We start from the raw sequence: 15,569 nt of genomic DNA, 5'->3' as shown, positions 1-15,569 counted from the left end.
AATTTTAAAATAAGTCTGGCTTTAACTGGTTTGGCTCAGTGGAAAGAGCGGCAGCCTGCGGACTGAAAGGTCCCAGGTTCAATTCCGGTCAGGTGCATGTACCTTGGTTGTGGGCACATTCCCAGTGGGAGGTGTGCAGGAGGCAGCTGATCGATGTTTTGCTCTCATCGATGTTTCTGACTCTCTATCCCTCTCTCTTCCTCTCTGTAAAAAATAAATATGTATATTTAAAAAAAAAATAAGTCTGGTTTAGCCTGGCCAGTGTGGCTCAGTGGTTGAGCATCGACATATGAACCAGGAGGTCATAGTTCGATTCCCGGTCAGGGCATGTGCCCAGGTTGCAGGCCCAGTCCCCCAGTGTGGAGTGTGCAGGAGGCAGCCAATCAATAATTCTCTCTCATCATTGATGTTTCTCTCTCCCTCTCCCTTCCTCTCTGAAATCAATAAAAAAAAATTTTTTTTAAAGTCTGGTTTAGATGGTCTGGGACACCTGAAGCAATTACTGGCCACAAATACCACTCACTTATTCCTCCTCTGCGTTCCCTCTTTGCCTCTACACCAGCGGTTCTCAACCTGTGGGTCACGACCCCTTTGGGGGTCTAACCACCCTTTCACAGGGGTCGCCTAAGACCATCGGAAAACACATATATAATTACATACTGTTTTTGCGATTAATCACTATGCTTTATGTTCAATTTGTAACAATGAAAATACATCCTACATACCAGATAATTTACATGACGATTCATAACAGTAGCAAAATTACAGTTATGAGGTAGCAACGGAAATAATTTTATGGTTGGGGGTCACCACAACATGAGGAACTGTATTAAAGGATCGGGGCATTAGGAAGGTTGAGAACTGCTCTACACAGAGCTAGTGGCCAACCGGGTGGGGGGTAATGGAAAGGTGAGGAAGACCTCAGAACATTTGCCAAAGGCAGTCCTGCATTTGACCCTTGGAGCTTAGGGGAGAGAAAGGCAAAGGTAACTGCTTCAGGAGAAGAAGTTGGAGGGAAAGGCTGTGGGCTAGGGGCTTTCCTTTAAATTGAAGCATTTCTTTCAAATGAAAGGTAACATATTAAGGACTTTGCTGTATCTTTTGATTGATCTCCAGGAAGTAGAACAAGGTCTTGGCAGAAGACAAAAAAATTTAAAAAATAAACAATAGAGGCTCTGGCCAGGTGGCTCAGTTGGTTGGAGCAACACCAAACGGTTGCAGATTCACTTCCTAATCAGGGCACATACCAGGTTGTGGGTTCAATCTCCAGTCAGGTTACGAAGAGAAGGCAACTGATTCTCTCACACTGATGTTTCTCTCTCAAAGCAATAAAAACATATCCTCAGGTGAGGATTTAAAATAATAATCCTATATAATAAAAGCCTAATATGCTAAGTGTCTGGTTGTCTGTTCAACCAATCAAAGCCAAATATGCTAAGGCAGCTCAACCACTCACCATGATGTGCACTGACCACCAGGGAGCAGATGGTCGACCACTCACCATGATGTGCACTGAACACCAGGGGGCAGGCGCTGGGACCGGTAGGTTAGCTTGCTGCTGGGGTCCGGCTGATCAGGACTGAGTGAGACCCGCTGGACACGCCCTGGAGCTCTCCCCCAGCCACTGCCCCGTGGGCCCCCATCAGGGCGGACCAGCCTGACCCCACCTTTGCACAAATTCGTGCACCAGGCCTCTAGTAATCCTGTCTAATAAAGAGGGAATATGCTAAATTGACCCTCACGCTGTCGCAAAGATGGTGGTGCCCACAGTCAACGAGGAGGGAATATGATAATTGCCCCACCCTCAAAGATGGCAGCGCCCAGTCCCCTCAGCCCTGCGGGGCGGCAGGCGCCAGAGGCACAGGCCAGCCTCGGATGGCGGCTGCCTGGCTGCCCACGGCTGCCCGAGGCACAGGTAACCAGGTCAGCTGAGGCTGGCGCTGCCGGCAGTGGCAGCAGCAGAGGTGTGATGGGGCCTCGCCTTCCCCTGATCGCCAGTGGCCTCCAGCCCGAGGGCTCCCGGACTGTGAGGGGGGCAGGCAGGCTGAGGGACCCCCCATCCAGTGCATGAATTTTCACGCTGGGCCTCTGGCTAATAATAAAGGACAGAAGTTTGCTTCCCAGGTGGAGGCTGGGAAGGCCAAGGTCAAGGTGCTGCGCCCTTGGTGGAAGGGCCCCTGAGGCGGCGGGAGCCTGGAGGGGGAGCGCGGCTGTCCCTGTGCCCAGCTGCCCCCAGGAGGGCGCTGAGGGCCCCGCACACGGCCGCAGGGCGGTCCCCCGGCCCCGGGACCCAGGCAGGTGGCAGCGGCGCCCACCTCCGCACCGGCACAGCCGCGGGGGAAGGACTCCGTCCGGCAGCCCGTCCCCGGGGCTCGCGGGCGGGGGCGGGGGTGAGGCCTGCGGGGGGCACCAGGCGGCCCGGGGCGAGCCCTGAGCCCGCAGGAAGGCGCACTCCCCGCGGGAGCCGGTGCCGAGGCCAGAGCTGGCGGGGGGGTCGCTGCCCGCGGCCGGGCACAGGGGCCGGGACGGCGGCCGAGGCTTCGGGGAGGAGCCCCCGGACGTCACAGAGGCGGGCGGGTCCCCGCCAGGAGGGCGGGGCGGGGCGGGCGGGCGCGGAGGCCCCGCCTCGGGGGCGGGAACGGACCGCGGCGCCGACCCGCAGCCGGAACCGGGCCGCGGAGGCTGGAGGAGCGGCCCGTTCGTCCCCTGTCCGTCCTCACGGCCGCCGCCGCGATGCTCGCCCGGATCTGCGGGCCCGTCCGCGGGGGTGAGTCTCCGGCCCCGCGGCCCCGGGCGGGCGGGTCCCCGGCGGGGCGGCCGTGACCTTTGCCCCAGTTCAGGCCGGCGCCTGCGCGGCCCGCGCTCCGCCGACCCCCGGCTCCCGCCCCCTGCGCCGTGACCTTGGCGGCCGCTGCCTCAGTTGGCCCCTGAGTCATGGCCGCAGGGGGTGCTGTCCTCGGTTGTGGGGACCGACCCAGCGGCCCAGCGCCGGCCTGGAGCGGAGCGAGCTCAGGGCTGCACCCTCCCCTCTTCCCCTCGCGTGCAGCGACACCCAGGGACACCCAGGGACACCCAGGGCCCGGCCGGACCCATCGCCCCGGTAACAGCAGAGGGAATGCCCGCGAGGGCCCTGCCAGGCCTTAGCTACAGTCAGTTCCTTCCTTTTCTCCTAAATCAGTGGTTCTCAACCTTCCTAACGCCGTGACCCTTTAATACAGCTCCTCATGTTGTGTGACCCCCAACCATAAAATCATTTTCGTGGCTACTTCATCACTGTAATGTTGCTACTGTTATGAATCGTCATGTAAGTATCTGATATGCAGGATGTATTTTCATTGTTACAGATTGAACATCATTAAAGCACAGTGATTAGTCTCAAAAACAGTATGTAATTACATATGTGTTTTCCGATGGTCTTAGGCGACCCCTGTGAAAGGGTCGTTAGACCCCCAAAGGGGCCGCGACCCACAGGTTGAGAACCGCTGCCCTAAATGTTTCCAACTATATTATCTCTTTATTTTGTTTTCATTTTTTGTTAATCCTCACCCAAGGATATTTTTCCATTGATTTTTAGAGAGTGGAAGGGAGAGAGAGAGAGAAACATCGATGTGAGAGAGACACATGGATGGCTTGCCTCCCACTCTCACCCCAACCCCAATCCAGAATCAAACCTGGGACCTTTCAGTCTGAGGGCCAACACTGTCCACTGAGCCAAACCGGCTAGGGCCAGTTAGTATCTCCTTAAATCTCCCTCTCTCTCTCTCTCTCTCTCTCTCTCTCTCTCTCTCTATATATATATATATATGCACACACACACACATAAACATATGTTTTTATTGATGTCACAGAGGGAGAGGGAGAGAGAGAAACATCAATGATGAGAGAGAATCATCAACCTGTTGCCTCCTGCACACCCCACACTGGGGATCGAGCCTGCAACCCAGGCATGTGCCCTGACTGGGAGTCAAACCGTGACCTCCTGGTTCATAGGTCAGTGCTCAACCACTGAGCCACACCAGCGGGGCAGTATCCTCTTAATCCTCCTCTCCCCAGATCCTCAATAATGTCATCCTCCACACTGAGTATTAGCTGAGGATCAGTGAGGTTAAGACCCTTTAAGGGCACAGCGCTAGCGCTTGTGGACATCATCATCATCATCATCATCATCATCATCATTGGCATTTTACTGAGGATGGGGTGGGATCGTGTATGCAGAGTGTTTAGAAAGCATTGAGGTCACAGTTCAGCTCCCAGAGTGGGGCGTACAGGAAGCAGCCAGTCAATGATTCTCTCTCATCATTGATGTTTCTCTCTCCCTCTCCCTCCCTCTCTGAAATCAATAAAAATATACTTTAAAAAAAAGCATTATAAGCAGTTATCTTGGGGGTTCTCAGTAGCAGCACTTTGACATTTGGGCGGATAATTCTTTGTGGTGGGGACTGGCATTGTGGGATGTTTAGCAGCCTCCCTGGTCTCCTCACTCCATACGGATACCATTTCCCCATTCAGTTAGGACACCCAAGTGTCTGCGGACAATTCCCATGTCCCTCGGGGGCAGCACCATCCCTGGTGGAGACGCCGAGAGAGTGGGTCCCTGTTGTCATTAACCAAGGCCTCTCGCACCCCCTCCCGCTACCGCTCCTGCTGGCAGCTCTCCGCCGGCAGTTACACACTGTCTACCAGTCCGTGGACCTGCCCGAGACACACCAGATGCTGCGCCAGACCTGCCGGGACTTTGCTGAGAAGGAGCTGTTTCCCATCGCGGCCGAGATAGACAAGGAACACCGCTTCCCAGCGGCTCAGGTAGGCGCCGCCCTCAGCAGCCCAGGGTGGAGCGTGCCCTCGGCTGGGCTCCGGGTGAGTGGTGATGGTGACAGCCAATGACACGGAGACTCTAGTCAGGAACCCCAAGGCAGGTCTTGGGACCCAGAAAATGCTCTGGAAGTTCCCCGGGTTCAGCATGAGGCCCGTGGCCGGGATTTAAGTTTTGGAATAACAGTAATAGTGGTGGCTGGTGGCCACGCTTACCGGGTAGCAGGCATGGTGTTAATAACACTCAAAGCGCGCCCTTGCCACGTGCTGGGCTCTGTTCCCTGCTTGGGAAGTGTGAGCTCTGTCCTCACAACAGTCCTGTGTGCTGTTGTCACATACGTTGATGAAACGCAAGTTGGTGAGAGAGTTAAAAACGTGCCCGTCTCCCTCGCCTGCGACATGAGGCTGACTCAGCGTCGGTCTCGGAGAGAGACTGCACTGCGAGAACGCACACACAGCACTTCAGCAGAGTGGGCACGTTTCTAGGCCAGCACTCGGTAATTCACCACGAGCACGTTACTCCAAATGCAACTCCCCGGCTCTCCCCACTCGCTCATTCTCTCGCTGTCACTGGGAATGGAGCAGTGAGCAGGCACACCGTCTGCCCTCGTGGTCAGGGAGAAAGACCTTAATCAAAACGAGCACAGCAACAGGTGACATTCCCGCTGCATAAGCACTCGGGGGAGAGGCACAGGTGTGGCGAGACTGGGGTGACAGCCCCAAGAAGTGGTGGCTTGAGCTGAGAACCGAAGGGGAGGAGGAGATAATACCTAGTGGATAAAGGTCATGTCTGACCGGGAGCAGCATGTGCAAAGGTCCTGTGGTGGGGAGGGGTGTGTGTGGTATGCTTAAGGGACTGAGAGAAGGTCACCGTGGTTCTTTGCTGCCATGCTTCTCACCTTGGCGCCTCTGTGCCTTCTGCTGCTCAGTGGTTGTGGCTGCAGAGGTGAGCCGTGCGGAGTGTGGGCCAGGGCAGCTTGAGGGAGGTGTGCTGAGGGTGACTCCTTCCCGGAGACCAGGTGAAGAAGATGGGCGGGCTCGGGCTCCTGGCCATGGACGTGCCGGAGGAGCTGGGTGGCGCCGGCCTCGATTACCTGGCCTATGCCATCGCCATGGAGGAGATCAGCCGGGGCTGTGCCTCCACCGGCGTCATCATGAGTGTCAACAATGTGAGTCCCCGTCCCGGACCTCGGGGGCCCGGGTGGCGGGGGGCTCCCCTGGGCAGGCACTCACCACGTGTCCGGCTCCTTGGTCCTTCGGGCTCTGGAGAGAACAGGCCTTGCGGTGGGTCCTGGGCGGGCAGGTGCCTGGGCTTGAGGCCTCCGACCGTGCCCTCTGCCCCCACAGTCCCTCTACTTGGGGCCCATCATGAAGTTTGGCTCCAAGGAGCAGAAGCAGAAGTGGGTCACGCCATTCACCAGCGGCGACAAGATTGGCTGCTTTGCCCTCAGCGAGCCAGGTACACAGTGGGGCCGCCTCCGTCCCCTCCCCTCTGTCCCCTGTCCCCTCCGTCCCCTCCCCTCGCCTCCGTGTCTCAGCAGCGGGTGACAGACTGGAGCCGCTGCCCCCGGGGAGGGGGAGGCGGGAGCTGGGGCCTGTGCTGACTGGGAGGTCACCTCCCGCTGGCAGAGATGCTCGTGCTGGGGTCCCCTGCCTGAAGCTGCTACACGTCCCTCCCGTCCCCTGCTCCTCCCCCTCCCCTCCCCTCCCCCTCCCCCTCCCGCCTCCCCCTCCCCTCCCCTCCCCTCCTCCTCCCCCTCTCCCTGCACTGAACGCTGTGGAGCTGGCGTGGCCTTGGAGCTTCCTCTCAGGGGCCTGGGGGTTGAGGTTGGGCTCTGGCCCAGTTGGCAGCGGTGCCGGTGGGTGGCGGGGGTGGAGGTGGCCTGGACGAGTCTGTGTGCCCGCAGGCAATGGCAGCGACGCGGGAGCCGCAGCCACCTCCGCCCGGGCAGAGGGTGACTCCTGGGTCCTGAATGGCACCAAAGCCTGGATCACCAACTGCTGGGACGCCTCGGCCACTGTGGTCTTTGCCAGCACCGACAGGTCCCTGCACCACAAGGTGGGGACGGGAGACCACGGAGGCCCGGCCGTCATTTCAGTCTCTGACGAAGCTCAGAGCCTCGTGCTCTGGGTCCCGGGGAGCTTTCCCCCGCCCCTGCCTGCCACTGGCCGGGGACTGCACCTTCCCCAGAGCGGCCAGCAGAGGGCGTCACGGCCCGAGGTCCTGAGGGAAGGGAGGGAAGGGACCCGGCAGGTGGCTGGTAGAGGGGCGTGGCCGGGCCGCCTCTGGGACGCACGGACGGGGCTTTCCGCTCTTCCAGGGCATCAGTGCCTTCCTGGTTCCCATGCCAACGCCCGGGCTCTCGCTGGGGAAGAAGGAAGACAAGCTGGGCATCCGGGCCTCGTCCACCGCCAACCTCATCTTTGAGGACTGTCGCATCCCCAGGGAGAACCTGCTGGGGGAGCTGGGGATGGGCTTCAAGATAGCCATGGTGAGCGGGCGGGGGGTGAGCGGGCGGGGGGGGGGGGGTGAGCAGGGCGGGGGGAGGGGCCCTGGGTTGAGGCCCTGGCATCCAGCTGGCCAGCTGCTGACTGGGGCGGTCCCCACAGCAAACCCTGGACATGGGCCGCATTGGCATCGCCTCCCAGGCACTGGGCATCGCCCAGGCCGCCCTGGACTGTGCTGTGAACTATGCCGAGAATCGCAAGGCCTTTGGGGCGCCCATCACCAAGCTCCAGGGCATCCAGGTACCAGGTGGAGACTCCAGGAGCCTGGCCTGGAGCCTGGGAGGGAACCGGGCGACGAGGAGCGTCCTGCTCCCTGCTGTCCTCCTGCTCCCTGCTGTCCTGCTCTCTGCTGTCCTCCTGCTCCCTGCTGTCCTCCTGCTCCCTGATGTCCTGCTCCCTGCTGTCCTGCTCCCTGCTGTCCTCCTGCTCCCTGATGTCCTGCTCCCTGCTGTCCTGCTCCCTGCTGTCCTCCTGCTCCCTGCTGTCCTCCTGCTCCCTGCTGTCCTCCTGCTCCCTGCTGTCCTGCTGCCTGCTGTCCTGCTCCCTGCTGTCCTGCTCCCTGCTGTCCTCTGCAGGAGGGAGGCGGGGAGGGCAGGTGCTGACTGGCGGCCGGTGCCTGGTCGTTGCAGTTCAAGTTGGCGGACATGGCCCTGGCCCTGGAGAGTGCCCGGCTGCTGACCTGGCGCGCTGCCATGCTGAAGGACAACAAGAAGCCTTTCACCAAGGTGCCTGGGAAGGGAGAAGCCGGGGTGGGGGTCCCATTCCTGCTGCTCCAGGGGGCTCTCCCAGGCCTGCCCTCTGAGGCAGGTGCGGGGCACGTGGTGCCGTTTCTGACCCCCGTCCCTGTGGTTAGGAGGCAGCGATGGCCAAGCTGGCTGCATCGGAGGCCGCGACTGCCATCAGCCACCAGGTGAGTGTCCCGGGCGGCGAGGCCGGTTGAGCAGTCGAGCCGGCCGCCCCTCCCAGCTGTCCTTGTGTGGCTGATCCTGCCCCTGTCTGTCCGCCTGGAGGCGTCTTCTCCCCCTGAGCCCTGCCTGTCACCGTAGGCCATTCAGATCCTGGGTGGCATGGGCTACGTGACAGAGATGCCGGCCGAGCGGCACTACCGTGACGCCCGCATCACCGAGATCTACGAGGGCACCAGTGAGATCCAGAGGCTGGTCATCGCGGGCCACCTGCTCAAGAGCTACCGGAGCTGAGCCCAGGGCCGGCCACGCCCAGCCCGTGGCTGCGGACCTGACTGTGGGAAGGACTCCACAGGGGCCAGGCCACCGCCCAGCCCTCATGGTGTGGCCCCAGACCCACCTGCTGGCAGCCCTGGGGAAGGCGAGGCGAGGGGCTGTGCCCTGCGTGAGGACTCCGCCCCAGGCTCTGTCCTGTCGCTCCCCCTCACCACGTGCCTTATTCTTCATGGGGGGACGGCCTCCTGAAGGCAGGGCCGCGGGAAGGACTGTGGCCACTGGGGGCGCCCTGGTTGCCGCGGGCCCAGGTGCTCAGCAGGAGGCCAGGAGGGCCTGGGACTGCAGCGGCAGCTCCCCCCCACCCCCAGGTCAGGGGTCCGGAGGAGTGGGTGGGGCTGGAGTCACTTCAGAGCAGCAGGAGCCGACAGAGGAGTCAGGTGGGTGGGACAGGGTGGGAACTGAGAGCAATAAAGCGGACCTGTCCGAGCCGTGTCCTTGCCTGTGAGGTTGCCTGTGAACTGCCGGAGGCAGATGCTCCTTCCCACGGCTTTCTGACCAGCGCGTCCGCCTGTCGCAGGAGGGCCTGGCCGCCCGGAGAGCTCCAGTGAGAGGCCGGTGACACAGGCCAGGCCGGGAGGAGCCTCTCCGGGGCCTCCTGGGTGTCAGGTGTCAGGAAAGTGGCCCCTGCTCTCCACCGAGGAAAGGAGGCGCCAGATGGGCCCGAGGGGGCTGGGGGAGGAGCAGAGCTGTAGAGGCCCCGTGTGAGTGCTGGGGGGGGGGCTGGAGGGGGAGGGGGCAGGGGGAGGAGCAGAGCTGTAGAGGCCCCGTGTGAGTGCTGGGGGGGGGGCTGGAGGGGGAGGGGCAGCACTGAGCCTGCCAGGGGGTCCTGGTCGGGGACCAGGCTTTGGGCCAAGGTGCCTGGGGCTGGAGCCCAGGCTCAATCGCTGTGGCCCTGTGAAGCGAGTGGAGAGAGAACGACAAGGAAAGCAAACACCAGGCGCTGCTGTGAGGTCTGGAGGGAGGACAGTGGGGAAATGACCCACTTGGAGCGACCGCCAAAGGGGCGCCGGACACACCGGCCATCGCCACGCGTGGGCTTCTGTGCCAGGCAGGCTGCTGCGCCCCCACCCCCACCGAGACGGCAGCTCCAGCCTCCCACTCGCCCACGCGTGGCAAGGCTGGCCTTGACCTTGGCCAGATAGAGACCGGCGGGCAGTGCCCTGGCCCTAAGCACAGGCTCCCTCAGCCCACTGGCTGCGCCAGCACCTGGCCTTGGTGTCCTGGAGCCGGGCGGGCGGGCGGGCGGGCGGGCGTGGGGGGCGGAGAGGAGCTCCCCGCGGGGAATCAGGTCCTGATTTCCACCACCTGGGGGCAAGCAAGGGCGCGGGAGGCGGCGCGGGTGGTGGCGCTCAGGTGAGGCTGCGGGCGCTCAGGTGAGACCCTCCTGATAATGACGCCCGTGGTCAGATCCGCTGCCGCCAGCTCCGAGGCCAGGCAGCGCCAGGGCAGGGCCGGCTGGTGGGGCTCCTGCTCCAGGTAAGCGCCCCGCCAACACCCTCAGGCTCCTGGGCCCTGGCTTGGTGCCGGGAGCCGGGTGGGTTCAGAGCTCCTCCCAGGAGCGCAGGTGTGACCACCTCACCTGGGAGCAGGTGGAGGCCTGACCCCTGGAGTCCCTGACCCCCACAATTGGCGGGAGGGTGTCAGGTGCCTCCACCCCTGGCCCAGCGGGAGGCGAGGGACAGGGCGGTGGGCGTCTTTGGGCTACTCTCAGCAGTGCCAGGGGCTCGGACTGAGAGTCGTCTTTCTGAAGAGCCAGCATTGAGGACACAGTGCAGGGTTAGGTTGGTTTTACTGGTTTTAAGTGGAGGCGTGAGTCATGTCAGGGCTCAGGGGAACGGGGAACTGAGCTCAGTCCCAGGCGGGCGGCCGCTGGAGCCCAGCTCTCCTGCGGGGCCCTGGCCTCTCCCAGCTGGGCATTCCGGCCCAGAGGCCTCCGCCCGCCGGGGTCCTACCTGCCGGAAAGCACCCGGGCCTCAAAGGGCCAAGGCAGCCGGCGGGGCCACCCTGTCCCCAGGGCCGGCCGCAGAGGAGGCTGCCCAGCCCAGGACCAGTCGGCCCAGCGGGGCCTTGCTCCCTGCTCTCTGGGAAGCGCCCACAGCCCCAGGGCCATTGTCCTCCGTTAGCAGCTGAAGGGGCCCGGCTCTGAGCCAAGGCCCCGAGCACTCGGGCCTCAAGGAGCTCTCGCGGGTCGGAGGTCTTCCCGGGAGGAGAGGCGAGGCCCAGACCCTCGGCTTTAACGGGGAGCAGGCCGGTCAGTTACAGGCCCCCCAGCTTAGAACTCTGCCCCGAGTCCGTTTGAACGTGAACGTCTGAGTCGGTGGCAGACGTGATGTCCCCTTGTGCCCCGTTGTTCCTGCGAAGAGCAAGGACAGCCGCCGAGGGAGACGACTGGGGCGGTGAGCACAGCGCAGTACAGGTGACGGCGGCGCGGCTCACCTGAGACCCACACAGTTTATTAACCAGTCACCTCGACGCATTCAGTGCGAACAGAGGTGCTGTATTGAAGTGAACGAATTCACAGCAAGTGGGCACATTGGCTTTAGATCTTGGGGACCACGACCCAGGTCCACTGGGTAGAAGGGTCCCAGGAAGAAGAGAAAAGGGGCTTGTGAGCTTTTGCTTGATTCCTCTGCTCCTTGAGCGTTTCTGCCCGGGAGTCAGTTTCCCTGGGGAGAAGGCGGATAGAAAAGAGGGCCCCTCGGAGCACGAGGGCGCCTGGGTCCGGGTCGGGCCCGGGACAGGTGCCGTTTTCTGAGGCGTGAAGCTCACACTTCCTTGGAGGGTCTCGCTAAGGAACATGAGAAAAGCACAGAACGAGGCAGAGCCCCTCCGAAGGAGCTCCTCAGTCCCACGGCCAATCCGCCCTGGCCCGGGGTGGAGCGCGACTTGGCAGGGCGGGTGTGTTTTATCACGCAAACCGCGGCTCGCGAGCCGCATGCGGCTCTTTGGCCCCTTCAGTGTGGCTCTTCCACAAAATACCGACTTCTGCGCGTGGGCCACGAAGTTTCAATCGCACTGTCCGTGTGCGCCCACACGTGGTATTTTGTGGAAGAGCCACACTCAAGGGGCCAAAGAGCCGCATGCGGCTCGCGAGCCGTGCTTTGCCGACCACGCACTATACAGTGGGAAGGCCTGGAAGAATAATTCCCTATAGCAATGAGCCTCGGGGTCCCTAAGGAAACAGCTGAGCCCGGCCGGCGTGGCTCAGTGGTTGAGCGTTGACCTATGAACCAGGAGGTCAGGGTTCGATTCCCGAGCAGGGCACAGGCCCGGGTTGCAGGCTCGATCCCCAGTGTGAGGCCTGCAGGAGGCAGCCGATCAATGATTCTCTCTCATCACTGATGTTTCTGTTTCTCCCTCTTCCTCCTTGAAATCAATAAAATTATATTTAAAAAAAAGAAATAGCTGAGAACAGGTCCGGGCAGGAAAAATACGAGGATGTCCAATGCCAGGCTGGGTCGGATGCAAGAGGTGCCCCAAGGCGAGTGGGGCCGCATCGAAGTGACACGAGAGGGGGGTCTTTAAGCTTTTTGTCCAGCTTGCCTGGAGTGTTCGCACACTGAAATGCTAACACAACACCATTGTTCCTAAGCTTTTAAGTTTTTTTTTTTATCGATTTCAGAGAGGAAGGGAGAGGGGGAGAGAGAGAGAAACATCAATGATGAGAGAGAATCATCGATCAGCTGCCTCCTGCACGCCGCACCCGGGGATCAAGCCCACAACCCGGGCTTTGCCCTGACTGGGAATCAAACTGTGACCTGGTTCATAGGTCGACACTCGACCGTTGTGCCACACCGGCCGGGCACCTAGGCCGTTTTCACTTTGTGAGGTTGTGTGAGAGGGAACTGACACCCTGCTCGCCAGCGAGGCTTGGGAGCTGAGCTGGATCAAACGGGGAGGTGGGGGAGCGCTGAGAAATTCTCCAGGAGGAATGCTGTGAGGAGGGCCTGAGGTGGGCGTGCCCGACCCGGGTCACAGCCGTGACAGAGGGACAGCTGGTCGCGTGCGCTTCGCTGCAAACGCGTCCTGTTTTTGAGAGAATCCGTAAATTGGTGAAGGTGTTTCTTCGTGAATATCTTGATTGGCTGTTTCTTACCCAAGGGAAAAATCCAGAGTTTACTGTTCTCAAATCTGTGTGTTTTTTCCTTCTCTGTGTTATATTTCATTAATGAAGTTAATGTATTGTTTTCTCTTGTGTAAATGGAAATAGCATATTAATTTAAAAAGGAAAAGGACAGGACAGTCACTCACTCAGCAGGACACTTGGCAAAGCCGGAGCTTTCGCGTGGGAAGCTCCACGGGGGCCTCGCTGGCCGCTTTGTCTCGGGGCCGCCATCGCCGACCTTTTCGCGGCCCAGGCTCCCGTGTGCTCGGCTGAGAGTCGCTCCTCCTCCACGCAAGGACGGGCCCTGAGCCAGACCGACCTGCTCTGCCAGGACCGTGGGATCTGGAGGCATCCAGCCCGTTGTTTTTAGATTGTCCCAGGGTTCCTCATGATTAGGTCCATGCAGTGCATTTTGGGCAGCGATAGTGTTGTAAAATCCTTATTTTTAAAAATATGTTATTGATTTCAGAGAAGAAGGGAGAGAGGGAGAGAGATAGGAACATCAATGAGAGAGAGTCATTGATTGGCGGCCTCCTGCACACCCCCTCCTGGGGATCGCGCTCACAACCCGGGCATGTGCCCGGACCAGGAATCAAACCTTGACCTGGTTCCGAGGTGAGCCACGCCGGCGGGCGTGAAATCCCTATTTTATTCCTGACTTCAGTTGTTAGTATTTGATCTTTTTCTCAGTCAATCCAAGTTTTGTCAATTACTTTTGTCTTTCTAAAGAACAACGTTTGACTTTATTGACATTCGGTATTGTGTTTTTGTATCTTTTAAGTTGAAGTATAATTGACATGCATTATGCTGGCTTCAGGTGTATAACAGTGACTTGCTAGTACATGACACAGGCATACCCAGGTTTATTGCGCTAGCGTCATTGAGCCTCAACACAGGTGTTGCGTTTTTTAAAAATTGAAGGCAAGACCCTCCATTAGCAAAAGATTATACCTCGCTTTTTTGGGAGAGCATTGTGAAACAGTCGCCACAATAAGTCTGGTTAACATTTATCACCATACATAGCTACACATTTTTTTTTTGTCTTGCGATAACTTTTAAGATCTATTCTTGTAGCAATTTTGAAATGTGCAATGCAGTATTATTATAGTTACCATGCTATACATTACAGCCCAGTGCTGTGTTTTTAAAATATGATTTATAACTTCTGTTTCCTTCTATTTTAAAATTCAATTTGCTGTTCTTTTTCCAACTTCCTGGGATGAGTGTTCACTGATTTTTCAGTCTTTGTTTTCTCTCGTAAATGAATTTAAAGTGATGGGTTTCCCTGCAAGCATGGCCAGCTTCGTTCGGTAGATTTTGATATATTGTACGTTTCATTCTCAGTTTTCTGAATTCCACTGTGCTCTTCTCCTCTGACGCCAGTTATTTAGTATTTGTTTACGAACATGGGATTTACTTGGTATTTTTTGTTACTGAGTTTTTAAAATTGTGGTAAAATGCATATAACATAAAAATTGCCATGTCAACCATTTTTCTTGAAGAAGAAAGAGTGCGGTTCAGTGGCATTCAGTATTGCAGCGCTGTGCAATCGTCACCACTGTCCAGTTCCTGAGCATTTCCGTCACCCAAACAGGAAGCTCCATACCCATGTTCAAACCCAGGGTTTGGTTCCGGGTTGTTGCAGGTGTTTCCTCCCCGCCCTCTCCTTCCCTCCCCCTCAGTCACAGTGAACTGCCAGGTACTTCTCATCCCACTCCCCACCCACCTCCCCATTCTCCTGCATTTACTGCTGTCCTTACTCTGTCCCAGATGCTTCACTGAGGTCGTTTGCAGAGTAAATGCTCTGAGAGCTCAGAATATCTTTGTTGTCTTGCCTCTGGCTCACTGTCGAGGAGCCTGGCATTGACGCTGTCTTTTCCTTTTCCACGGCAGGTAAGCTGCTCTTTATCTCTAAAAAGCTTTCCATTGGTTTTCTCTTCACTCTCGATGTTCTCAAGTTTGACCATAACGTGTCCAGAGCCGCAGTTCTCATCACTGAGCCTGTTTATCGCTCCTCAAAACTTTGTCTTTCTCTTGCTTTAATTCCGCAACATCTTGGGTGTTTATCGAAACGTTTGTCTTTCCATTTGTGTATTTTTTCCTTCTACACACTATTGTGATGTTGACATTCAGTTTCCGGCTCCCACGTGTCCTACCTTTTTCTTCTACATCTTCTGTCTGTCTTCCGGTGCCTCCTGGAGGGCCTCTCAGCCGAACCTTCTATTTGACTGTTTCCCCTCCACTTGGTCAGTGACACTATTTATTCCATCTGTTGTGTTATTTCAACTGTTGTATCTTTCTTTCTCTTTTTTTGGCATTTTAAAAATATATATTTTATTGATTTTTTACAGAGAGGAAGGGAGAGGGATAGAAAGTTAGAAACATCGATGGGAGAGAAACATCAGTCAGATGTGCTTGAAACCAAGGTACATGCCCTTGACCGGAATCGAACCTGCGACCTTTTAGTCCGCAGGCTGACGCTCTATCCACTGAGGCAAATCAGTTAGGGCAATAATGGCATTTTCCTAACATTTTGACAAGTTGTATGAATCAGTCAAATATTGGTAATTTGTATAACGAGTCAAATATTTATCAATAAAACATTTCAGTTGTATTTCTACTGTAATTAATTATAAGTGTATGTAGCTATATATGTTTATACATACATAGGAATTGTTACACTTTTCTTTCCTAATGATAGTTTTTAAAAGAAATGTAAAAATATGATGTTGCATACAAACATGTAGAAATTTTCAAGCCAGACAAAAGGAAACTTGATGACAATTTTGATACATAAGGAAGCTTTTTTGTATTGTAAACTCATAGCATTCTATTATCTTTATATATATGTATATATATTATATATATCTTTATATATATTATAAGATATAAAATATATTTAT

At 57.4% G+C, this 15,569-nt stretch overlaps 1 protein-coding gene across 1 annotated transcript; it reads left to right on the top strand.

The window, feature by feature from the left end:
• The first annotated feature begins 1,810 nt into the window (after positions 1-1,810).
• ACADS (acyl-CoA dehydrogenase short chain) lies at positions 1,811-9,100 on the top strand. The gene is made up of 11 exons (XM_059677104.1): positions 1,811-1,915; positions 2,518-2,767; positions 4,652-4,803; positions 5,832-5,981; positions 6,160-6,271; positions 6,720-6,871; positions 7,134-7,304; positions 7,423-7,560; positions 7,950-8,045; positions 8,174-8,230; positions 8,367-9,100. The coding sequence occupies exons 1-11, from the start codon at positions 1,811-1,813 to the stop codon at positions 8,517-8,519; spliced, it is 1,536 nt and encodes a 511-aa protein (XP_059533087.1). The 3' UTR covers positions 8,520-9,100.
• Positions 9,101-15,569: the final 6,469 nt, after the last annotated feature.

The sequence above is a fragment of the Myotis daubentonii genome, chromosome 19 (genome assembly GCF_963259705.1).
Source record: "Myotis daubentonii chromosome 19, mMyoDau2.1, whole genome shotgun sequence".
Lineage (NCBI taxonomy): Eukaryota > Metazoa > Chordata > Mammalia > Chiroptera > Vespertilionidae > Myotis > Myotis daubentonii.
The sequence above is the reverse complement of the archived record's forward strand: the minus strand, read 5'-3'. Positions and strand labels throughout refer to the sequence as shown.

Coding starts and splice junctions, on each gene's coding strand:
- ACADS (XM_059677104.1), top strand. CDS start 1,811: ATGGCAGCGCCCAGTCCCCTCAGCCCTGCGGGGCGGCAGGCGCCAGAG. Junction 2,768..4,651: donor CTGCGGGCCCGTCCGCGGGG/GTGAGTCTCCGG, acceptor TCCTGCTGGCAG/CTCTCCGCCGGCAGTTACAC. Junction 5,982..6,159: donor TCATCATGAGTGTCAACAAT/GTGAGTCCCCGT, acceptor CTGCCCCCACAG/TCCCTCTACTTGGGGCCCAT.